This window comes from Alexandromys fortis, unplaced genomic scaffold (genome assembly GCF_014885135.2).
Source record: "Alexandromys fortis isolate MF-2015 unplaced genomic scaffold, M_Fortis_MF-2015_v1.1 scaffold_149, whole genome shotgun sequence".
NCBI classification, from domain to species: Eukaryota; Metazoa; Chordata; class Mammalia; order Rodentia; family Cricetidae; genus Alexandromys; species Alexandromys fortis.
In genome coordinates, this window is record NW_026068025.1 from 1751239 (window position 1) to 1775281 (window position 24043).

Below are 24043 nucleotides of genomic sequence, written 5' to 3' on the forward strand. Positions count from 1 at the left end.
CAACTCAGTGCAATCTCTCCCCAGGCAGGGCATGGTCTCCTCTAGAGGCCACCACTATAGCTCTCCCTTGGGGGTGAGAGGTGGGCAGCACTGGCTGCTTGGCTGAGCAAAAATACCTATCCCCCAACCCCTGGTAGTATTGGGACTGTGGAAACTGATTGTTGGAGACAGTAGTATCTTGTGCCCTGTCTCACCAGGCACCTCTTTGCAATTGCTAATCTCGCCTTCGCCAAAATGCTTGATGCCAAACAAAACCAGTGTGTCATCATCAGGTGAGCCAAGCTGTGGGGGGAACAGATCGAGGCACCTTGGGTAGCGGGTTTGCATCCAGACTTCTAGATAATGAGATGAGAGCCTACTGTGAGCCACAGGAAGGGCCCTGGGTACCTCTGGGATACCATGTGGTTCATGGGTTGAAGTGGACGTGGAAAGGCAAAGGAGAGCTGACACTCTGGCCCTGTATTAGGTCAGTGGGGAGAGTGGCTCCGGAAAGACTGAGGCCACGAAGCTGATTCTGCGCTGCCTGGCTGCCATGAACCAGAGACGGGACGTCATGCAGCAGGTGAGAACTATTATCAAGCTATCACGTGGCTCCCTGTCTGCAGTCTGCTTCGGATCCCCAGCCCAGCAGTACCAGGCTCTTGAATGTGCCCTTGATGGAGGGAGACTGACTTCCAAATCAGCCAGCAGGGTGACAATGCAGGGCTTCTCTGTCTTCCATCTTCCCCAGGGAAGCTCCAGGGAATAGGCAGGGAAGTCATTCTTACTGTCTAGTGTCTCCAGCCTGTCCGTGTCTTTTGGGTTATGGCCAGGACCACCATAGTCTCATACCCAGATGCTGAACAGGTTCAGGTATGGCTATAGCATGAGGCAGAGGCCGTAGCAGACTTCAGGCTTGCTGAGCAGACATGAGCACACTAAATCCTGCAACCCGACGCCAGTCTTGGAAGATCTTCCATTCCCTCAATAAACGTTTCCTGAGGCCTTACTGTCTTCTGGGCTCAGCAAAGAACAGAAAATCTTAAGACAATGTTTACAACTCTTCAGGAGTTACGTTCCAGGGCAGGAGGTAGAGAAGAGGAAAATATAAGTAACTGTTAAGTAAATTATGTCTACTGGAAAGAGTAGGTATTAGTTTTTGTGGAGGAGAAAAAAAAGGAGGGGCAAGGGCAGAAAGAGAGAGCTGGGGAGTATCACTACAAGCACAATGAGGCCCCAGGGCAGGTCTCAAGGAAAGATCCTGTGCAAAGGTGCAAGCCAATCCAGGGTGCCCATGGGACATCAGAATGGATATATGGAGTCAGGATCAGAGGGTCCAGGTGCCTGTGACTGTGGCGCTCGGTATATAAGGATGCATTTAGGTGCAGGGCAAAGCCAGCCAGGGACTTGGCTGAAGGGTCCAGTCAGTATGAAGAGGGGCTAAACCAAGAGTGACCTCGGACAGCGCTGATGTAAGAGGAACAGCTGAGAAGAGGTACCGATCAGGTGTCGACTCCGAGATGATGGGAATCCAGGGCTCAGGGAGTGTCCAGAACCATGGGCTCTCAGAATTCCCAGCAGGCAAATGGCTGTAATGTGGTAACTAGTGGCCATCTTGGCAGGGCCTCTTGAAGGCTGACTCATGCCCTCTCTGCTCTAGGTGGTTTTCAGTTTCTTCTACGTGTCTGGGAGAGCCCAATGAGGTAGGCAGGCAGAGAAATGGGCTCCATGAGTTCCTCCTTGGGCCAGGTGTCTTCCAAATGCCCTCAGAGAGCCTCATGTGCCCCCTTGAAAGGGGGTCTGTGATCGCTTGCAGACTGAGAACCTGGTGCCTAGGAAGAGAAGTGACCGAGGTGACAGGGCAGAAATTTACATTCCACGGCAAGAGGTTGCATAAGTGAGGATGGATGTGTGACATACTGGGTCTGAGAGATTCTCAGTCAGGCACACACCGTGAAGACATTGGGCAGGGCAGGTCTAGGGTCAGTTTAAGGTATGGCTGAATCCAGGGTCTTAACCCAATGGGCATGCCGTGACCCACCACCATACACTCTGGTCAGCAAGATGATGATGTGGTAGCTCCTTCATTACAGAGGAGTCTGTCTCATTCAATAGCTTTGGTCACGTATCCTCACCAGAACCAATCACACAGCAGGGCCCTTCTCCCTCAAATGTTTATACACCCTAGCCCATGAGGAGACCCCCCCCCCAGTTTTCTAACTCCATTTCCTGTCTTATGCTGGGTACCAGGAGCAGAGAAGGGGCCACAAACACCCTGGAATTTTCCAGGGACTCCCAAACTGAGGGACCATATAGAACAATGCCCTACTGAACTTGATTACTGAGCAGCTGAGAGCAATCCCACCCTCTGCTGCTCTTATTGGGAGCTCGGCAGGCACCAGGCCGAGTGTGGATGTGGGCAGAGGAGCTTTGCCAGCACCCTGATGTTACAGGTGTCGTGTCTGGGAGAACTGGGCCCCTTCCTATCCCCAAAACTTCCTTCTGAAGACATGGCTTAAGCAGAGACAATGCCCTGTGCATACTTAGTGTAAGTTCACCAGGCACTTCTAGGGACCCACTCTGTGCACTCAGAGACCCTAGGCTTGCTGTAGTACCTCTCTACATCCATCCCAGTTTCTGAGTCTGTGGAACAGCAGTGATGTTAGCATCTAAGTATCAGATACTGACATGAACAAAACTTAGGCTGTGGTGGTACAGACCCACTGTCCCAGGTACTGAGGAGGCTGAGAGAGCTGGCTCATGTACCCAAGACCTTTCTGGGCTACATAGTGAGATCTTGTTTCAAAATGAAAAACAAATAAAAGGCTGTGGGTATGTCTCAGCAGTAAAGCATTTCCCTGGCATGTGTGAGGTCTTACATTCTATACCTAGATCTGGGGGGGGGGGGGAGGCAGAATAATTGTCAAGGCAAAATGTCTGACACACAGTCTGTACTTGTAGGTGGGTGCCACAGTTGGCTATGATCACCCTGGGTGACCCTGCTCATGATTCGCTAAACTCCTTGTTTTTATCCATTGAGAGAATTTTTGAGAGCCTGCTGTGCATCTGTTAGCCCTGAACAGAGATTGGGACCCAAGTGTGCAAGGAGACGGATACCTTCTCACCCACAGGGCTGACTTTCTATAGGGACACAGAGAGTAGCCAGGAAAATATATTTGTTGAGGTGCTGAGCGCCTTGAGGGACAGAAGCCTGGGGAGGCTCCATGAAGGAGGAGGGAGAAGCATAAGGGTCTTCCAAGAACGAGGATCAGTGGGTGCAGATGTCCTGAGGCAGGGATGGGTCTGGATGGAGGGGGCCTGGTGAAGCGGGAGGGACAGATAGAAGGAGGGGAGGCAGAACACTGAGACAAGGGCTGGACTTGGAGGTCAGAGCAGGACAGTGATAAGGTGGGTGCCGCAGGGATGGGATGAGCCCCCAAAGAACACCTTGGTAACTGTGCTGAGTCTAACCCAAGAGGTAAGAGCCAGGGAATGTCAGGAGCCTGGAAGAAGGATGGCAGGAGTGGGGTGTGGACAAAAAGATGGGGCTTCCCTGCGCCTTGCTGCAGACACACTGGCTGCATGCCATATCCTGAGACCATGCTTCAGTCCCTTGACCGAGGGTCATGGAGGCTTGTGGGACTTGCAACAGGGACCTAAAAGAGACCACCAGTGTTTCCAGAGACTAAGGCTCCCAGCCTCCTGGAGGGAGAGGTGGCTGTTCTTGTTAATGAATCTCTCTTATCTTATCTCATTTCATTTCTGCTCCGGCTTCAACAACACCCCTGAAGATAAAGGTATGCAGGCTGTGTGTATGGACCATGGGTGCTACAGCGGGAACACGGGGTGCAGAGCCACGCATGAGGGTGGGGCTTCCAGGGACGGAGAGGAGACTCTAGGGTTCCATAAGGAGACTGCTTCAGATCACCCCTCCAAAGGGAGGGTTCCCTGGGACCCTGTTTGGTTATACCCTGACCTCAGTGTCCATCTCTCCCACAACCTTTCCTTCCTGGTCCAGATCCTGGAGGCAACACCTCTCCTGGAGGCCTTTGGTAATGCCAAAACCGTCAGGAATGACAACTCTAGCCGCTTTGGGAAGTTTGTGGAAATCTTTCTAGAAGGGTGAGTAGGACCGTGGTAGATGCTCAGAGGCCTTGTAGAACCCTTCATGGCCCACAGCAGCACCCGAAGCTAAGTGGGCCACCTCAGTCCCCAAGAGTTGACTGTGTTTCCCTAGGGGTGTGATCTCTGGTGCCATAACCTCTCAGTACCTGCTGGAGAAGTCAAGGATCGTGTTCCAGGTAGGCGGGCCACAGGCCTGGGTGGTTTTGACACCCAGAGCCCAGCTCGGGCTGGGGGTAGTGGATTATGAGCAAATATGTATATACATGTGAAGATGTGTGTGTGTGTGTGTGTGTGTGTGTGTGTGTGTGTTTGAGATCTGTCCCCTCTCTTCTTCTACCCCAACAGCCTAGTTGACTCATTCCTACCCAAAAGATCAAGTCTGTTCTTCACCCCAGGAACACAAGGATACATGTGTGGCCCAACACTGCAAGTCTTGCTGCCATGTCCAAGCCGCTACCTTATTCTATGGTTCTCTCTCTCTCACTCTGTGTGTGTGTGTGTGTGTGTACCTGAGCTTGTGTGTGTGTACCTCCCTTCTTTCTACCCCAACAGCAGCCTGCAGATACAAGGGTACCTGTGTGGCTCAACGGTTTGCCTCCTCCAAGTCATGCTTCCTCCGAATCAGGCTGCCATGTCCCTTACTCAAGAAAGCCACGTTATTCTGAGCATTTCCTTGTACTCTTTCACATCCCCACCCTTAAATACTTCACTTCTTATCTGTGAGACACATTACAGTGTTCTGTCTGCAGGCCAGAAGAGGGCACCAGATCTCATTACAGATGGTTGTGAGCTGCCATGTGGCTGCTGGGAATTGAACTCAGGACGTCTGGAAGAACAACCAGTTAGTTCTCTTAACCACTGAGCATTCTCTCCAGCCCTGAAACATAGTACCTTTTAAGGAACTATGTCTCAAGATAGTAGATGGATTCTATGAGATCTGTCCCTATGGTGCCCCATGGGATTGGGGCTTAAGAAGACCTCAGCCAAATGGGCCAAGTGAACCATCTGAAGGCCTATGTGTACACATCTGGGTCATGGAGATGCATGTCTCCAGGTGTGCAGGGCTGGTTTACATAAGAGAAAAATGTGGGCTATTTCTCCAAGCCAAATAAGGCCAGCACCCCATCACACCAAGATGCTCTCAGATCTCACCCCCAGAGATGCCAGCCAACTTGCAGGTCCCTGTGTATGGACATGTTTCTATGTGCACAGCTGAACCTGGCTGAGTGACTGAGGGAACCACTTTTTTATGAGCCCACCTTGCCTCTTGCCTCCCCTGCAGGCCAAAAACGAGAGAAATTATCATATTTTCTATGAGCTGCTGGCCGGCCTCCCAGCCCAACTGCGGCAGGCCTTCAGCCTGCAGGAGGCTGAGACCTATTACTATCTGAACCAGGTGAGCATGCACAAACCCAGATACCCAAAACCCCACAGCTCCTGGCAGTGAGGACAGGAACCTCGGGCCTCAGTAGAGAGAGGAGCCCACCTGATCTATCTTTTCTTCAGAGCCTAAAACAGAACTAGCCAAGGTGATGGTACTGAGCGCCCCTTCTCTGGGAGTCAGTTTCCTCTTCTGGGAAATGGGAGCAATAAAGAACCACTCTAGAGAGGTGTGGGTGAGGAATGTTTGACTTGGTGCTGGCCTATAGTCCATCCTCCATTAACGCCGACTGTGGGAGGTGGGGGACAAACTCTGCCTCCTCACACAATCTGTGGAGCTGTCCTGGGTCCCCTCAGAACCTCTGGAAAGAAGGACCCGATGGGTCCTCAGCTTGAGTACTGGACACTGACCGTCCCCTGCCCCCAAACAGGGTGGGAACTGTGAGATCACTGGTAAAAGTGATGCAGATGATTTCCGCCGCCTGCTGGCTGCCATGGAAGTGCTCGGCTTCAGCAATGAGGACCAGGAAAGTATCTTCCGCATCCTGGCCTCCATCTTACACCTGGGCAATGTCTATTTTGAGAAGCATGAGGTAAGAGGTGGTCAGCCTGCAGGGCCACACCCAGGCCTGAGAGTTTCCTCTCCGGTTACACAATGCACACAGTTTCCTTTTCCCCAGCGTGGCATATTCTTCTCATATGTGAGAATTCTATACATGTGTTAGAAAAGCCAGATAATCTTTTTTTTTTTTTTTTTGGTTTTCTCTGTGGCTTTGGAGCCTGTCCTGGAACTAGCTCTGTAGACCAGGTTGGTCTCGAACTCACAGAGATCCGCCTGCCTCTGCCTCCCGAGTGCTGGGATTAAAGGCGTGCGCCACCACCGCCCGGCTCAGATAATTATCTTTAGATGACTGACAAGTATCCTGCCTGCTATGATTTTGTTTATTATAAGTTTGGTATTTTTCTTCAGGGGTATTGCCGTGTAGATCATTTTAAAATTACTTTTAGGCAGCTTATCATTCTTTCCTTATACATTGTAGGTTTTGTAGATTCTTTTGGTCATTTTGAGAATGACTTCTCTCTCTAGGCTGGGGATGTAGTTTGATTGATGCATTGCTGTGTAGTAAACAAGAAGCCTGAACTTGATCTGTGCCCTCTCATAAAATCCAGAGGGTGCTGCACACCGGAAGGTGGAGGGAGGAAGGTAGACCAGAGGTTCAAGTTCATCCTCAAGATACACGTTGAGGGTAGATAGGGCTTCATGAGACTCTGTCTCAAAAAAAATGGCAAGATGGCTCCATGGGTAAAAGCACTTTGGGGCTCACACTGGGGAAGGAGGGAACTAGCCCCTGAGTTGTCCTCTGACCTCTGTGCATGCCAGAGTATATGCACCCACACATAAAAACACAGCAAAGAAATAAATGTTTTGGTTTGTTGTTGTTTTTTTAGAGACAGGGTTTTTTTTTTGTGTGTGTGTGTGTGTGTGTGTGTGTGTGTGTAGCCCTGCTGTCCTGATACTCACTTTGTAGGTCAGACTGGCCTCAGATTTAGAGATCTGCCCTCCTCTACCTCCTGAGTGCTGAGATTAAGGCCATACACCACCACACAGGGCTGAAAAACTTTAAAACTGTGCTTAAAAGAATTAAAAAGTGAGCTTTAAAAGCTCATTTTAAAAACAGCTCAAGTGATTAAGAACATTTACTGCTCTTGTAAAGGACCTGAGTTTGGTACCCAGCACCCATGTCAGGCAGTTTGTCACTTCATCTCCCTGGGATATGAAACCTTTGTTCTGGTTTCTGTAGGTATCTGCACCAACATGTATGCACACATGTATGTATGTCCAGTTTATTTAATTTCCAAATGGTTTTGCAATTGTCCTTTTCCTGATTTGAAAATCAGATACTTATTGTATATAAAATTGCCAGGTATGTCTGATTCTAGATTTTAGCATTTTGTAGTTGTTAGGTTTGGATTTTTGTTTTGTTTTGTCTGAAACAAGGTCTTGCCTCAGCCTTCCAAGTTCTGGTACTGTAGGCAAGTGCCAAGAGGTCTGTCTTTTAAACTGTCTGTCTGTCTGTGTGTATGTGTGCCATGTGTGTGCAAGTGCTCAAAGAGGCCAGAAGAGGATATTGTCTCTCTCAGAGGCAGTTACAGACAGTTGGGAGCTGCTTGATGTGCTGCTGGCAGCCGTACTCAGGTCCTCTGGAAGAGCAGCAAGTTCTCTTAACTGCCAAGCATCTCCCCATCCTCTCTCCCACCCTGTGTGCGCACCTGCATGCGTGTGTGCCCCCCCCTACACAAACCCATGTCACTGAACCTGTAGCTTGTGACTGGTCACTGAGCCCTGAAATTGATCTGTCCCTTCAGTGCTGGGGTCACAGAGAAGCAGCACCATGCCTGGCCTTTACTGACTGCTGGGATCTGAACTCAGGTCCTCACATGCGTGCAGCAAGTGCTTTATCCACTGAGCCACCTCCCCAGTTCCAGATCTTCTCATGTGCACTGTCTATCTGTACATGCCGTACTTTCGGCCATTGTTTTGTTGTGCATATTTTGGTGTTGAGGATGGAACCTACGACCCCACGCATGCGAGGCACACCCCCACGCCAGGCTGTATGAATGTCTGTAGTCTGTTTCTCCTACCTCGGAAAGCTTCCTCCTCTTTTTTTTACCAGACTTTCTTTGGCATTCTAGCTTGTTTCTGTTTTCTGTTTTGTTTTATTTTGTTTTTCCAAGGCAGGGCTTCTCTGTAGCTTTGGAGCCTGTCCTGGAACTAGCTCTTGTAGACCAGGCTGGCCTCAAACTCACAGAGATCCACTTGCCTCTGTTTCCCAAGTGCTGGGATTAAAGGTATGCACCACCACCACCCGGCTTGTTTTTATCAGAACTCTAAACTAAGCCCGACCTGTTTAGCTCAGGCTCACTACCATGGTGTTTTCCATAGACTGATGCCCAGGAGGTGGCCTCTGTGGTGAGTGCCCGGGAGATCCAGGCTGTGGCTGAGCTGCTTCAGGTCTCCCCTGAGGGCCTGCAGAAGGCCATTACCTTCAAAGTGACCGTGAGTCTGAGGACCCTGCATCCTGACAAGGGCCTATTCTTCTGGGGCCTCAGCTCCCTCTCCTGCTCCCTGTCACCTCTCAGTCAAACTGGAGAGAGAGGTGGAGCCTCACTTCAGGCCTCCACGTGGGCTTTTCCCAGCCTTGATTCTCCTCTTCTTTCAGTCCTGCCAGTGTGGCTGGCATGGAGGGTAGACACGGGCACACATGGCATGCTTGCCTCCAGCAAGCCTTCTCCGAACCTGGCTGGGTCAGAACTTCCTCTAAGGCATCCATCAGTCCTTCCTTTTCCAGGCTGATCCCACGACTGATGTCTTCTTAGGCCTGTCTCCCCATTCCACCAGCAGTCCCCTCCCTGCTTGAACAGCCAGGTTCAGAGAAAGCATTTTGGCCTGTTTTGGCCAGCAGTGAGCTTGAGACCAATTATCACAAATCTCCAGTGTGCCTTTCCCATGCTCCTAGACCCCCAGCCCTCCAGAAGCTTTCTGAGGTACTGGGCAGTCAGCTGTCACTCAAAGGTCATGTTCTTCCCAGGAGACAATTCGAGAGAAGATCTTCACACCCCTAACTGTGGAGAGTGCTGTAGATGCCAGGTGAGACTGTACCCCTTCCTGCCCAAATCCCAGACCCCCAGTGCCTCTGCCCTGAGCCCACTCACCTCCTCTCTTCCAGGGATGCCATTGCCAAGGTCTTATATGCACTGCTGTTTGGCTGGCTCATCACCAGGGTCAACGCTCTGGTGTCTCCAAAACATGACACATTGTCCATCGCCATCCTGGACATCTATGGCTTTGAGGTAGGGCTAAGAGAGACCTGCTGTTAGGAAGCTACTCGACAAGGCTAGTTGGGGACAAAGTGTAACAGGCTTATGTGACCACACCTCTGACACGTAGCTAGCACTGGGGAGCCCTTAAGCCCTTGCCTCGGCTAGTCAGGGGTCACAGATAACTTTCTGAAAGAAAGCAACATCCCTAGGTGAAGGAACACTATCTGTAGAGGTCAGGAGCATGGGGTACCTTGTCTGGGGAGCCAGTGTCACTGTGGGGGAGACTGTCATACTTAATGAGGATGATGGGGAAAAGCTGAGTAAAACTTCCAAGGCAAAAGCCACACAGACACTTATAACACACGGTTGTGTGCCCAGGCACTGTTTACAAAGCCATTCCATCCAAAAGCCATGTAAGACAGGTATCGCCAAAATCCCCATTTTACAAACAACCAGAACATGGCAGAGCCAGGACTGGAACCCAGGCAGAAGACCTAGTGCCCTGAGCTTTTAACTCTTCGATGGACCCCATCTGGCATGCAGAGGGCCCTACAGGGTCTGTGGTCAGGGTCCAACTTTTTGCAGCCATGAAAAGTAGGGAGTAGCCTGGCTTGGACCTGGAGAAGGTACACAGGGTCCATGATGGGAACAGATGGGTGCTGACCAAGGAGGAAGCAGACCTAGCCTCCCACCTGCCTGGCAGGACCTGAGCTTCAACAGCTTTGAACAACTATGCATCAATTATGCCAACGAGAAACTTCAGTACCTGTTCAACAAGATCGTCTTCCAGGAGGAACAGGTGTGCAGCCCCACACTCCAGCTTGTCCGGCCTTGCTGACCAAGGGCCTGGCTGAAGACACAAAGAGTGTCGGGAAACATGGAGAGCCAGGAGCGAGCAGAAGCAGCATGCATGAGGCCTGTGCTATGAAGGGAAAGGTCCTGGGTTGCCGAGTCTAGAGAGGAGTTCTCTCGGGACCTTTCTCGGGCTCTTCTGACCCAGGAAGAGGGAAAGGGAGGCCCTGAGGGTCCATGTTGCCCTGGTAGGTTTCTAGCTCCATGTTACAGAAGGCAGGACGCAGAGATAGGTTAGCCAGGGTGGAGGTGGTAGAACCCACGCTATTCACAGGAGGAGTACATTCGAGAGCAGATGGACTGGCGAGAGATCGCCTTTGCTGACAACCAGCCCTGCATCAACCTCATCTCCCTGAAGCCCTACGGCATCCTGCGTATCCTGGACGATCAGTGCTGCTTCCCGCAGGTAAACCGCAGGTGCTCCTGCGCTTGGCATCCCAGACCGGTGGACAGGGACGGAGGCCTGAAGACACCCTTCTGCGCTCAGGCCTGGGGTGGGAAATGTGGTGTTAGGACATCACTTACAGCAGTGGTTGGCAACCTTTCCAATCCTGAGACTCTTTAATACAGTTACTCAGGCTGTGCTGACCCTCAACCATACAGTTATTTTCGTTGCTAAGTCACAACTGTAATTTTGCTACTGTCACGGAACATAATGTAAATAAGCTGCGTTTTCCAACAGTCTTAGGCGACCCTGTGAAAGGGTCACTCGACCCCGCCCCCAAAAGTTCGAGACCCACGGGTTGAGAACTGCTGATCTATAGTCACCTGGATTGACTAAGATTGGAAGTTCCAAGTGAGGTGACCTGGGTTTGGGCTGCATACTCTGACTGAAACTGGGGATTTGATGTCAGTGAGAGCGTGTAGGCAACTGGAAATCCCCGGATTCAGCCACAGTTGTGGGCCTTGCTCCCCGGACTCAGTCAGCCTCCCGTGACTGTGAGCCATTCTTCTCCAGCACCCTGGGGAGCAGAGCACTCAGGGCCAGGAACAGGTGCCCAGCACCCCCGACCCCTACCCCCACCTCCCTCCTTCGCAGGCCACAGACCACACATTCCTACAGAAGTGCCACTACCACCATGGCGCCAACCCACTCTACTCTAAGCCCAAGATGCCACTGCCAGAGTTCACCATCAAGCACTATGCAGGCAAGGTCACCTATCAGGTGAGAGTGGAGGCAGCCAGCGTGGCCTCGGGTCCTCCGTCCTGCAGGCTGGAGACAGAACCACAGTGTGGGCCTCACCACGATTCTAGTTCTGATGCTGTGGCCCCTCAGCTATGTGGCCTTGGAAAATTGCTTGAGTTCTCTGAGTCTGTTTCCTCACCTGAGAAATGGGGCTAAGAATGCCAGTTTTCTGAGGCAGAGGTGACCCTAGAGTGCCTGTTACTGGTAATAATGTGGTCATTATAATCCAAGTCACAGCGGATTCTCACACTTCTGTCTCCATGTGGACCTTACTGTCTTCATCTGCAGAATGGGTAGAAGGAAGTATGGCCCAGTCTGGGTCTACCCCACCCCCTGAAAGCGTGAGCAGGATGGAGCAGATGGGGAGACAGAGGGGAGACGGCAGACGGAAGTCTGGTAGAAGATGAAGGAATGCGGAGGACGGGAAACAAGCCTTTGATGCATCCTGCCTGCATACGGGATAGGGTGAGTGAGACCAGACACAGACACAGACCCACCAATTCCCTTTTTTAGGTGCACAAGTTCCTGGACAAAAACCATGACCAAGTGCGCCAAGACGTGCTGGACTTGTTTGTGCGCAGCCGCACGAGGGTAAGCCAGCCTGGGCTCTCGCCTGCCCCACCCCGGTGGCCCTACCCCACCCCAGTGGCCCTGCCCACATTCCTGGTGGCACCTGATCCAGCCTCCACTAGCTCTACCCCAGGCTGTCCCCAGTCCAGGAAAGGGAAGCCCCTTGACCTGGTCTTGCTCCTTAACTCATCCCTGCCTCAGTCACCTGCCATGGTCCCCACTTTAGTCCCTATGAGAACCTTTCCGACCTGGTTCAGGGATAACCAGTTTACCACTGAGACTAAGTTCTGGATTCTTCACTTAAGTTTGAAGTCTGACATTTTGGGGGATACACAGGGCCAAATTTGTTTTCCTTGGAAAGCCAGCCCCACTGCTCATCAGCAGGTGGACCTACGACAGAAGGACTGGTTGCACCCTTCCCCCATGGGCTTCCCTTTTCCTCTTCTGTCAAACCAGCCAAAGTTCCTGACCAGGGCCAGATTCACAGCCAGTGCTGTGCACTCCCCAAAAAGAAAGGGAAAAGCAGTCATGCTGTGGGCTGGGTCCCTTGGGAGGTGTTGAGTCCATATGCAAGTTAGGATGGCAGGGACAGCTGGAGTCAAGTTGTTTTTCAGACCCTTTCAGTTCAGGGACCTGACTCCTATTGTTCTGTCCCGTCCTGCCTTCAACCTGATGCATCTGTTTGCCCTGTCCAATACCTCGGCCCCTCCAGGTGGTGGCACACCTCTTCTCCAGCCATGCTGCACAGACCGGCCCTCCACGCCTGGGCAAGAGCAGCTCCATTACCCGACTCTACAAGGCTCACACTGTGGCCGCCAAGTTTCAGCAGTCACTCCTGGACCTGGTGGAAAAAATGGAGAGGTGGGTTGGGTGGCAGGGCAGAGTGGGTGAGCACCCACTCGCTCCCTCTGGGGTCTCACACCACCTCTCCCACCTCCGCCCAGGTGTAACCCCTTGTTCGTGCGTTGCCTGAAACCCAACCATAAGAAGGTGAGGCCCCTGGCGAAGTCAAGTCCTCCTCCCTGTGAAGTGTGACACTGGGCAGGGCTTGGCCTCTCTGAAACCCTCCCTGCCCACTGCGGGACTGCGCACCCCCACCTTTGTACCTGAGTGGATGAAATGCAGATGTGCTTCTGGGCGTCCTTCTAGGAACCGGGTCTCTTTGAGCCAGACGTGATGATGGCGCAGTTACGCTATTCAGGGGTTCTGGAGACTGTGCGGATCCGCAAGGAAGGCTTTCCGGTGCGACTACCCTTCCAGGTGTTCATCGACAGGTACTTCCGTTGGGTAGTTCCTAGCCGCACGGACTCCTCTCCTCGTGCGCTGTTGTTCAGACTGTACACCGTACAAAGCATGTTAGATTCAACATGGGAAACATAATGGTTGACGTGTGTGTGTGTGTGTGTGTGTGTGTGTGTGTGTGTGTGTGTGTGATTGCATGTATTCACTTACTAGGTGGTGGCTCAAGTGAATCAATGTGTGTGTGTAGGTTACAGGACAGCTTTCAGGAGTCAGTACTCTCTTTCCATCATGTGGAAGAGATGAATTCCCCAGACACTAACTCAGGCCATCAGGCTTGGGGACAGAAACCTTTGTTTTCATAGTTTCTTTACGTATGAAACCCATCTCGTGTGATTTTAGTTGCCTTTAGGACAATCTCCAGCAGGTGTCAGTAAAGTGTTTTGTTCTGCTGAAATAGTGTATTAGTTCTGACACCTTGAGCTAGTTTTGGGGACAGTGCTGTGAGCAAGTCCCTATTGGACCACAGCCCCCCAGACACGGAGATGGGGTAACATCGGGCCCTCAGGCCGGGTTTGTTCCCCCAGGTACCGCTGCCTGGTGACCCTCAAGCTCAACGTGCCAGCGGATGGGGACATGTGTGTGTCCTTGCTGAGCCGGCTATGCACAGTCACCCCAGACATGTACCGTGTTGGGGTTAGCAAGGTGAGCTCTGGAGAGCCCCACATTCAGTGGTATCCAAGTCGTACCTCAGACTCATCCAGATGCCGAAACTTGGGATGTTTATCCACCTCAACTCTGTTCCGATGTCTGGTGCCCCAGTACCCTAACTTTTGCTGCTCCAAACTCCCAGTCAAGCTGCGGGAGACAGTCCTGTCTTCTCCCTTTTTGTGGGCTCTTCAATAGGGGTATCTATTGCTACCTCCCACCCCCAGCTCTTCCTGAAGGAGCACCTGCACCAGCTACTGGAGAGCATGCGGGAGCGAGTCCAGCATCGCGCTGCCCTCACCCTGCAGCGCTACCTGCGAGGCTTCTTCATCCAGCGGCACTTCCGCTCCCTGCGGCGGAAGATCATCCTATTGCAAAGCAGGGCCCGTGGCTTCCTGGCCAGGTGATGCCCACAGAAGGGGAAGTCTCTTGGGTCCTCCAGTCTCAGAGGAGCCTAAGCTCAGTCAGCTTCCCATCTCTGGAGGCATGCAAGCTGAGGGAGGCTTCTGCCTGAAGAATGACCTGATTCTCCAGGTCACTGCTCTTAGACTGTGGATCCAGCTGAGAGGTTTCCCTGTTACCTGCACATCAGGGGCTCCGGGACTAACTCATGGTGGGGTAGTACATGACCACTGTGAGGATCAGTCTGGGCCCTGCCACCAGATTTGCTGTGTAGGTTTGGCTGTCTCTGTCCCACACTGAACTCATTTTCTTTTGAGACAAAGGATCCCAGAGTGAAGTATGGGCAGTGGCAGAGGTATCTCTGACCCTTTGTCACCCTGTGGCCTCATCTTTGACTCCTCAGACAACGCTACCAGCAGATGAGGCAGAGTCTGGTGAAATTCCGTTCCCTGGTGCACACCTATGTGAACCGCCGCCGCTACCTCAAGGTACAGGCCTGCCTGCGTTTGGGGGCGGGCACTTAGCCCAAGAGGAACCCATCCCCAGTGCAAATCCCTGCCATGCCCTCCTCCTGAGCCAGGTGGCTGTGGCTCCTCTGAGGCCCGTTTCCTGGCATGTCCCTTGGGCATAGAGCAGGGTGGAAGGAAATGCTATTTGGAGAGATGTCGCCAGCACTGGGCTCATAGTGAGCTGCAGGCATTATTGATTGGCACTGGGTGACTTGAATCTCCTTGGTGTGATCTGGTACTTAGCTCACTGCCCGTCTTGTCCTCTGTCACATAAACCAACTGCCAGTGATAAATGTCATTCCGTCCCAAAAGCTCTGGAGGCATGCAAGGCCTTCTGTGAAGCGAGGCTTCCTGGAGTCCTGCCAATGTATCCCCTTTCATCCCCTTGCGGGAGGTCCCATCAGTGCCACCAGGAGCCTCCAGGCCACAGGCCCTTCCCTACTGCTCGCGCCTGCCCAGGCTACCTGGCCATGGTCTCTGCCACCTGTGCCCTGACCATTTGCTCTCCTGCAGCTGAGGGCAGAGCGGAGGCGCCGGGCACAGGAGGCATGGCTGCGTGAGCAGGAGGTGGGTGCAGGGTCTGAGCCGCAGCAGGGGACAGGGAGGGAGACCAGCAGGTGAAGTGTGGTGGTGGTCCCCTCACCCCTCACCCATTCCTCCAGGAGCTCGGCAAGCGGGAAGTGGTGCCAGTGAGGCACCTGGAGGTGCCAGCTGAGGTGGCCGGGCTCCTGCAAGCAGCAGCAGCAGGTGTGTTGGCTCTAACAGCAGCAGGGAAGGGTTGGGGAGAGGGGTGCAGTCACTACATGCTTCCACTCTCTGCAGGCCTCAAGCTGTCCAGTGTGCCTCAAGTAGCCATTGTCCGGACTCCTAGGCTCCAGGCTGAGCCCTGTGTCACGCTTCCCCTTGACATCAACAACTACCCCATGGCCAAGTTCATCCGATGCCATTTCAAGGTGAGTGCTGGGCAGTCTGACCCCTGAACACTGAAACTCAGAGCTAACACAGCCTCCCTGGAGGCTTCTGAGGTATGGGCATGAGCCCATTGGGAGCCCCAGGGCACTAACAGAAGTGAGACCCTTTTGGACTCCAGCTGTATCCTAGGGTTGCTAAAACCTGACTAGGAGGTGGCACAGCTCCTGCCTCTGTGTCCTGTCCTCCACAAGGGCCCAGCGGCATTGCTCAGCCTCCCCCTGTTGCCCTTTGGGGGTCATAGTCTGCCCTCAGCAGGCCTCAGCTTCTTTATCTAGGCAATGGAGTGGGGAGCCCACCCCATGGTCTCTTGCCCAATGTGAAGTGGGGTAGACACAGATAGTCTGTTGTCCCAATGTTACCTCCCATGCCCTCCTTGTGTCCCCAGGAGCCCTCCTTTGGGATGCTGACAGTGCCCCTGAAGATGCCTCTCACACGGCTACCTGTGGAGCACCATGCAGAAGCCATAAGTGTCTTTAAGCTAGTATGGGATCCGCCCCAGTCCAAGTTCATAGCCTACAACACAATGCCAGGCCACAAGCACCCTTGCCCCTTACCTGAGAGGAGGTTACAAGCTTCCCCTTTATTCCCTGGACATCCTCCTTTGCCTTCAAGCCCAGTTTATGAGTTCCACACCTCTTCTTGAAGCTGTATGTCCGTGTAAAGATCTGGGTCTCTTTCTGAGAGTCTCTCCCAGTCATTCCTGCCTAAGGACTCCCCAGGCAGATAGGGCCGGTCCCTGTTCTGACCCAGGACTACCAACATGTCCAGAGGGAGGTTCAGAGGCTGGGGACACAAATGAGGCCCCAGGTCCAGCCAGGCAAGCCACAGGAGGCAGCCTGGAGGGGGTGGCTTTGGAGATGAGAAGAGTTTACCTATTAGGGGAAGGAGGAACTCTTTGGGAACAGGACAGGAGAGAAGGCAAGAAAAGGGAGTGGCCAGTGAGGCTTCAATTGCAGTCCCCCAGGTCCCATTTCACCAGAGAGCTGGGGAGCCCTGAAAGGTGTTTCCTGGGAGTGATGTGGTCAGGTCTGAACACTAGAGAACCCCCCAGATCAAGTGGAGCCAGCTGAGGCCGAGGGTAAAGGATGCTGGCAATGAATGGGAGCCTCAGGAGGCTCGTGAGCAGGACAGGACGGCAGTGTGTACTTTGGGTCCTAACTCTCCTGCTAGTTGTTGACATTGAATAGTAGGGTGATATTAAAATACGAGGGACATTTTATGGGCAGGAGACTGTGAGAAGAATGTGGACACACGCCCACGAGAGTCTGTCTGTGCCCTAGATCCTGCGTTTCATGGGAGACCCCCACCTGCACGGAACCCAGGAGATGATCTTGGGGAACTACATAGTGCACCAGGGGCTGGTGGAGCCGGGCCTGCGGGATGAGATCCTAGCCCAGCTGGCCAACCAGGTGTGGCGGAATCACAATGCCTACAATGCCAAGCGTGGCTGGTTGCTGCTGGCTGCCTGCCTCGGTGGCTTCGCACCTTCCTCACACCTTGACAAGTTCCTCCTCAAGTGAGTGCAACCGGGGGCAAGAGGTGACCGGAGGCAGGAGCGCTGCAATCACACTACTGAGTCCAGACCCAGGACAAGACAGGCTTTGCTTTACTACAGAGGGGAGGAATTGGGTCATAATGGATGAAGACTGACAAAACCCAGGATGGGGCAAAACGGGGGTGTGGAGAATTGGGAAAAGAGTTCTTAGCTCTTAAATCTCTTAGGTTGTGTGATGGACAGGGGTAGGGGCACAGCTGGGTTCAGACAGTCTGGACTGAAATCCTAAACCAACTCTGTGATTTTGGACAAGTCACTTAACCTCTCCAGGTCTTGGGTTTGTCCCCTATAAAATGGGGGTGACGATAGCAACTACTCTATAGTATATGTTATGTGTGCAGAACAGAGATGGCATGTACCAGTGCCATGTGGGCATGACCACGTTGACAATGCATTCCTGATGTTGGTGGGGTGCTGGGCCTGTGGGAGATGGTACACAATCCTACCGCATGACCCGGGGCCAGTACCCTCTTTTCTCTGCCGTAAGTAGGGGGTGGGAACAGGATCCCCCCAGCAGGAGAGCAATGAGCATCAGATTGTGTGCACCTTCTCCTGGCCGGCATGCAGAAGGCAGCCATTCCTCAGTCGGTACTGTGGTTATGGTGGTTCTAGCAGAATAGGGTCACTGGCTGCCTGTGTGCTGCCTTCCTGAAAGCACAACCCTCGCTCCTCTCAGGGCAGAATGGGTAGGGGCATAAGGAGAACCTGCTGGTGGGAACAGCTCACTGACTCTGAGCCGAGCTGGACCCTCACAGCCGTCTCTTACACGGGTGAAAACGGCTAAGAGCGGGTGGTCACCCAGACTACTGAGTGAAGGGGTGGGGCAAAGGCCTCCAGAGTCCAGATTCTGCACCCCACCTGAACAATGACATGCTACCCCATCCTCGGACTTCTGTGCTAGACTGTATACTCTGGGCTAACCTGGGATTTGTTTCTTGGGCCAGCCTTAGCACTCTAGGCTATGGGAGCCTGTTAGTGTGCTCGCCAACCTATCCTATTTGTGAGTTAGCCTGAGGCCTTTCCACTTCACCTTAGAGCTAAGGGCTAGCCTGAGCCTACAGCAGGCTCCAACTCCCTATTCCTCCTCCAGGTTTGTGTCTGATTATGGGCAGAATGGCTTCCAGGCTGTGTGCCAGCATCGCCTCCTGCAGGCCATGGGCTCAGGGACAGCTCGCACCTTTCCCCCTACACAGCTTGAGTGGACTGCCATTCAGGAGAAGGCCAGTATGGCGCTAGATGTGAGCTGCTTCAATGGTATGTAGGCTCATCCCTCAGGCTGCTTCTCTGGAGTGAGCAGTGGTCACTAAGGGGTCTGAAGCCAGGGAGGGGCTTGTGCCTGTGTGGCGGTGCAGGGAAGTGGGGGGTTGAGATCTGGGATAGGGACATAGGAACCAGTGAGGCTGGCCTGGAGATACCCCAGACTGAGTACAGCAACTGGCTGTGCCAGGTGACCAGTTCTCCTGCCCAGTGCACGCCTGGAGTACGGGGGAAGCAGTTGCTGGAGACATTCTAAAGCACAGGTTGGCTCCTAGAATGCCCCATCTGGCACCCCATGATTTGGGAGAAGGGAGAGGGCAGAAGGAACCATCCCTGGGGGATCCAGGAGACCACGCCTGGGGTCTGATTCATACCCCGGGGTCTCCAGGCAATGACTGACAGTTTCACTGTCTCCATTCCTCTGCACACTGACCAGGGGGCTGGCTGACGGTTGGAGGGGCTGGACAGTGGCCATGAAGAATGGAGTCCAGTGGGCAGAGCTGGCTGGACATGACTATGTGCTGGATCTTGTGTCAGACCTGGAACTGCTCAGGGACTTTCCTCGACAGAAATCCTACTTCATTGTGGGTGCAGAAGGGCCTTTGTCTGGCAGAGGAGATGCCAAAGGGTACGTAGCTACTTGCCCAGACCGCCCACCCCCTGGGCAGCTACCCACCAGCTGTAGGGAAAGGCTGCACTCTGGGGGTGGGGTTGTTATCATGTTTGATCATTTGAACTAAGCAAACCTCAAGCTTCTGGGTTCAAGCCATCCTCCTACCTTAGCTTCCGGAGTCTGGAGTTGCAGGTGTGTACTGCCATGCTTAGTAATTCTACTCCTCAATTGGGGAAGCCACCTGACCCAGGACACACAGGCAGTTCAGCGAATCTCTTTGGGGGTCAGCTGTCCTGTGCCTCCCCTTTCATCCACAGGGTGTTTGGGAACTGCTGGGATTCAGATGAGGACACGCCCACAAGGCCCCAGCCCCAGGATCACATGCCCAAAATGCCTGACTTCGATGGATACTGCAGCCACAATGAGGAGGGTCCAAATGGGGAAACTGAAGCCCAGAGATGGACAGCAACCCGCCAAGGTCAACCAACAATGGCCATTGCATTAAAGGGGGAAAACCCAGAGGGTGTGGAGGCCCAGAGGAGAAGTAAACTTGGCCCTTTTGTATCCTCACCAGCTGTGGACAGCACCAGAGAGACCACTGTACCCCCCAGGGAGCTGGATGGCTACTTGGACAGCCTCTTCGATCCTGTGCTGGCCTGTGGGGATGCGGTAGGGATGCAGAGGGATGCGGTGGGGATGCAGGTGACGGGCTCAGTGTGTGTACCAGAGACATAGCCCACATCTTAGTGTAATATCTGGACCTTACACAGTCAGGGCCCTGGGGCAGGGAGTCCAGACTGGGTCTGTGCTGGGAGCAGGGAAATTTTTAGGTTGCCTGGCAGCTGGAGATGCCCCCTGGCTGCCCTGGCAGGACCCACAGCTAAATGTCAGAACCACAGCTGTCACATCTAACAGAAGGCACCCTCACAGAATGGATTGCTGGATCACCTGTTTCCAAATCCCACAAGACTTCCTTGCCCTAGTACAGAAACCCCAGTACAGACACTGGCTCCCACAGTTCATTCCTGTGGAGGGGGTAGGTTGGGAGCTCGGGCTGGTGTCAGGTGCCTGTTGCCATGGATCCTGGGGATCACAGCAATGAGGCGGCCACTGCTGTCCCAGGACCTGGAGAAGCCGACAGCCATCGCCTACCGCATGAAAGGTGGGGGCCAGCCGGGTGGAAGTGGCAGTGGTGCTTCTGAAGATACCCCCCGGAGACCTCCAGACCCCAAAGTCAAACCCAGTCAGTACTTTCTAAATATGCTTCCAGATTAGGGGCCGGTGGTGCATAGGGGAGCTCCTGTTTCTCCAACACCTGTGCTCACCTGTGCCCTCTGCCTGGTTCCCCAGTCCCAGGCCTGGATGCCTCTACACTGGCCCTGCAGCAAGCCTTCATCCACAGACAGGCTGTGTTACTGGTGAGTGGGGGCAAGTCACAAAGTGTGTGTGTGTGTGTGTGTGTGTGTGTGCGTGCGCATGCATGCGTGTGTGCATGCATGCATACACAGGTCACCTGGCCACTTCTTCCCAGGCCCGGGAGATGACCCTACAGGCTTTGGCGCTCCAGCAGCAGCCCCTGAGTGCAGCCTCAAGACCCCAGCCCCCAGAGGTGAGTCGAGCTGCCCAGGGTAAACAGGAATATTGTGTTACCCAGGCTTTCTGTTCATGTCTGAGACCAGGAATCCTATAGTCCACTTTGAGCAGAGATGGGGTGCCTGGGGGTAAGCTCCCAGGTATGTCCTGGATGGCTTCTTCATGATCTGCTCTCCACAGAGACCACTAGCTCCAGAGGCACGGCCAAAGACTGTAGGCACCGGCCCCCCAGCCAAGCCTGTGCTTGTGCGCCCCACTCCACAGTCGCTGGCCCCATGCTCTGTGGCAAAGGCCCCGAAGATCCCTAGCAAGCCTGTGGCTGCCCCCATCCTAGCTCAGGATTGGACTGCTCCAGAATCCAGTGAGTGTCCATCCAAGTCCTGAGGCTGCCCAGATAGGCCAGGGCCACCGGGCCCCACAGCCTCACCTGGCCACCTGCCCTCACGGTTTCAGCCTCCCCGGAACTGGTTCGGTACTCCACGCTCAACTCAGAGCACTTCCCACAACCCACACAGCAGATCAAAAGCATCATCAAGCAGTGTAAACAGCCGCCCTGGGCGGCACGCCCTGAGGCCCGCAGGTGGGTCCAGACACCAGCCCTCACCTTCCCTATACCAGGCTTGTCACCATTCAAGATGGGCTCCAGGGCAAAGGGAGGCTCAGGCTGCCATGGTCTCCACTGTGCTGGTCAGCCTTGACTCCTCTTTGGTGCTTGTTTGTAATGATGTGGGGGAGGGAGGGGTCCCTTCTCTTGGGGATTATGGGAAAGGGAATACCTAGTGTCTAACCTGCCATGGGTCACCTGCCAGAACGGATGGTGGGAAGGTGTTCAGGAGGCCACCTGACCCTCATGAGGAAGCCCTAATGATCCTGAAGGGACAGAAGGCTCACCTTGCAGTAGCGCCTAGCACTCAGGTGAGGAGTGGGGTTGGGTACCCCAGAGGGATTGAAGCCTCAGAAGTCAGTTGCCCTCTCAGCATGGCCCCATGCCTCCCCTCCACGGTTTGCTTTCTGCACCCTGAGCGCTCTGTTTGTGGTGTGACAGGTGTCCAGAGAGGCCGTGGCCCTGGTGAAGCCAGTGACCAGTGCCCCAAGGCCATGCATGGGGCCCACTCCAGGTGAGGACCTCAAAGGTGGGATGTGCAAGTGTCCAAGTGAGTAAGCGAGCCTGTGAGCACAGGGGTGTTTGGGGAGCTGTGTCTGTCCCTAGGTCAACATGTACATACTGTGTGGACATTGGTGCCATTATAACATCACCCCTTAAATCGCTGGTTTCCGGCCAGCCCCACCTTCATTGAATCCTACCGAAGCTCATCAAACAGTGCCATTTGTTCCTACCTGTTAAAGGCGGGGAAACAGAAGCACAGAGACGTTAAGCTGCTCCCCAAGGCTACACAGCTTGAAAATATTCAACCAAAGCTATAAATCCAGCCCTCTTGCCCCAAAAGGGAAGCCCTAATCAGGCAGTGACTGTAAAATATGAGTCAGTTCACAACGCATCTCTGACGAAAGCTCCTATCATGAACACCAAACTCTTCACTGTAATCTTGACCGACCTGTGTGATCGATCTATCGGCCCAGTCCCACAGCCTTCCCTCTCCCCTCCTTCCTCTTGACACATTCGGTTCCTATAACTAAGACACCAAGCCTGCTCCCACCTCAAGACCTTTGCACTGGCTGTCTCCTCCAAGAGTGATGCTCTCCCTCACAGGCTTTGGGTGTCTGGCTCCTTCTTGTCCATCAGTCAGGTGTCTGCTCAAATGTCACATCAGAGAGGTTTGCTCAGTCCTTCTAAATCACCCTGCTGTACTTTCATGACACCTCCTGCCACCATAAGCCCCATAAAGCCCTTCCTGGTCCTGCTGGGTCTCAAGAAGCCCCCTTTTACTCACTGCCCCTGCCCTCTACAGTGCAGCCTTCAAGGTCACTGGAGCCTCCAGAGGATCCTGTGCAGACACAGCTGCACCGCCTAGTCAACCCCAACTTCTACGGCTACCAGGATACCCCCTGGCGGATCTTCCTGCGCAAAGAGGTCCCAGGAGCAGGCCAGAGGATGGGCTAAATATGGGCAGGGTTATCCAGGAAGCTAGGTCAGGGGAACCATGAAAAAATGGGAGTGAGGTTAGAGCTAGGGTAGGGATCGGCCAGTGGCTTCATTTGGGACTGGGGTCCAGCCTAGAAAAGAGGGTAACCCGTGGGTAACTAAGGCCCTACCCACACAGGTGTTTTACCCTAAGGACAGCTACAGCCACCCTGTGCAGCTGGACCTCCTGTTCCGGCAGGTGAGGTCTTCTCCTTTCCTCCCACCTGCAGGGTCTTTTCTTCTGGGGTCCGTGGGTTTGAGAACTGCTCTACTGATTTCCCCCACTCCCATACACAAGGTTAGCAGGGCTACACATGCATCTGATGAGTCACGGTTCTGGGCATATATGCATGCCTGTAACCCCAGTACCCAGAGGTGGAGGAAGGAGGATCAGGAATTTTGATACAAGGCCCTGTACTAAAACAAAACAGAACAAACAAACAAAACGGTCACTCTTAAGTTCACAGGGCCTAGAGGCCAAATCTCAGTCTCTCTGGATACATATGGAAACCAAGGCCTGGGGAAAGCAGAAAGGATTAAGGTGACCATATGAAGGATCAGATAACAAAAGTGACCCAGTTTACAGATGAGCCCAGTGCTGCAGAACAGGAACCCCCTCCAGCGAACCTAGGCCCTAGACCTCGGCTTCCAGCAGGGGCACACTTGTTTCGGCAGATCCTTCATGATACCTTCTCTGAGGCCTGCCTGCGCATCTCTGAGGATGAACGGCTGCAGATGAAGGCCCTGTTTGGTACCTTGGGGAAGGGGAGGTTGCTGATGGGCAGTCAACCAGATCTGGGGACAGCCCTTGCCTGGAAGCAGTCTAAGGACACGCCACGTCCTCTTGCTCCCACACATGTCCATTCTTATTCAGCCTCACCAGGCTGCATGTTTCGAGTCAGCTACGTGTAACACGCAATATGGCCCTTTCTTCTATCCGTGGCTTCTAGTCCTCCACACAGACATTGGTCGGACAGCTTATTGCTGGTACCAGCCTCTCAACCCGACTCTCTGAGATGTGAGCTGGATAGGAGGGTAAGAGGGTTTTGAACAGAACCGGTCTCCCTTAGCCCAGAACCAGCTGGACACACAGCGACCTCTGGTAACGGAAAGCGTGAAGCGGGCTGCAGTCAGCATGGCCCGAGACAGCTGGGAGGTCTACTTCTCCCGCCTCTTCCCAGCAATGGTAAGAGTCCCT

General features: G+C 53.6%; 1 protein-coding gene across 1 annotated transcript in view; it reads left to right on the top strand.

Annotated features, from left to right (window-relative positions):
• Nucleotides 1-24043, top strand: part of Myo15a (myosin XVA) — a 56739-nt gene that overhangs the window by 6824 nt on the left and 25872 nt on the right. The window contains exons 5-45 of the mRNA XM_050163812.1: nucleotides 198-272; nucleotides 472-562; nucleotides 3771-3776; nucleotides 3998-4101; nucleotides 4217-4280; nucleotides 5387-5500; nucleotides 5916-6077; nucleotides 8429-8542; nucleotides 9075-9133; nucleotides 9213-9336; nucleotides 10010-10105; nucleotides 10433-10564; nucleotides 11198-11323; nucleotides 11858-11935; nucleotides 12627-12775; nucleotides 12859-12904; nucleotides 13064-13188; nucleotides 13741-13858; nucleotides 14089-14264; nucleotides 14667-14751; nucleotides 15286-15339; nucleotides 15435-15519; nucleotides 15595-15725; nucleotides 16130-16225; nucleotides 17025-17260; nucleotides 18390-18553; nucleotides 18747-18819; nucleotides 18993-19184; nucleotides 19487-19647; nucleotides 19744-19838; nucleotides 20292-20412; nucleotides 20520-20587; nucleotides 20701-20778; nucleotides 20943-21129; nucleotides 21216-21342; nucleotides 21572-21677; nucleotides 21808-21880; nucleotides 22673-22794; nucleotides 22985-23044; nucleotides 23521-23596; nucleotides 23916-24031. Of these exons, the coding sequence (XP_050019769.1) occupies nucleotides 198-272; nucleotides 472-562; nucleotides 3771-3776; nucleotides 3998-4101; nucleotides 4217-4280; nucleotides 5387-5500; nucleotides 5916-6077; nucleotides 8429-8542; nucleotides 9075-9133; nucleotides 9213-9336; nucleotides 10010-10105; nucleotides 10433-10564; nucleotides 11198-11323; nucleotides 11858-11935; nucleotides 12627-12775; nucleotides 12859-12904; nucleotides 13064-13188; nucleotides 13741-13858; nucleotides 14089-14264; nucleotides 14667-14751; nucleotides 15286-15339; nucleotides 15435-15519; nucleotides 15595-15725; nucleotides 16130-16225; nucleotides 17025-17260; nucleotides 18390-18553; nucleotides 18747-18819; nucleotides 18993-19184; nucleotides 19487-19647; nucleotides 19744-19838; nucleotides 20292-20412; nucleotides 20520-20587; nucleotides 20701-20778; nucleotides 20943-21129; nucleotides 21216-21342; nucleotides 21572-21677; nucleotides 21808-21880; nucleotides 22673-22794; nucleotides 22985-23044; nucleotides 23521-23596; nucleotides 23916-24031 (4465 nt within the window). The remainder of the gene's footprint in view (nucleotides 1-197; nucleotides 273-471; nucleotides 563-3770; nucleotides 3777-3997; nucleotides 4102-4216; nucleotides 4281-5386; nucleotides 5501-5915; nucleotides 6078-8428; nucleotides 8543-9074; nucleotides 9134-9212; nucleotides 9337-10009; nucleotides 10106-10432; nucleotides 10565-11197; nucleotides 11324-11857; nucleotides 11936-12626; nucleotides 12776-12858; nucleotides 12905-13063; nucleotides 13189-13740; nucleotides 13859-14088; nucleotides 14265-14666; nucleotides 14752-15285; nucleotides 15340-15434; nucleotides 15520-15594; nucleotides 15726-16129; nucleotides 16226-17024; nucleotides 17261-18389; nucleotides 18554-18746; nucleotides 18820-18992; nucleotides 19185-19486; nucleotides 19648-19743; nucleotides 19839-20291; nucleotides 20413-20519; nucleotides 20588-20700; nucleotides 20779-20942; nucleotides 21130-21215; nucleotides 21343-21571; nucleotides 21678-21807; nucleotides 21881-22672; nucleotides 22795-22984; nucleotides 23045-23520; nucleotides 23597-23915; nucleotides 24032-24043) is intronic.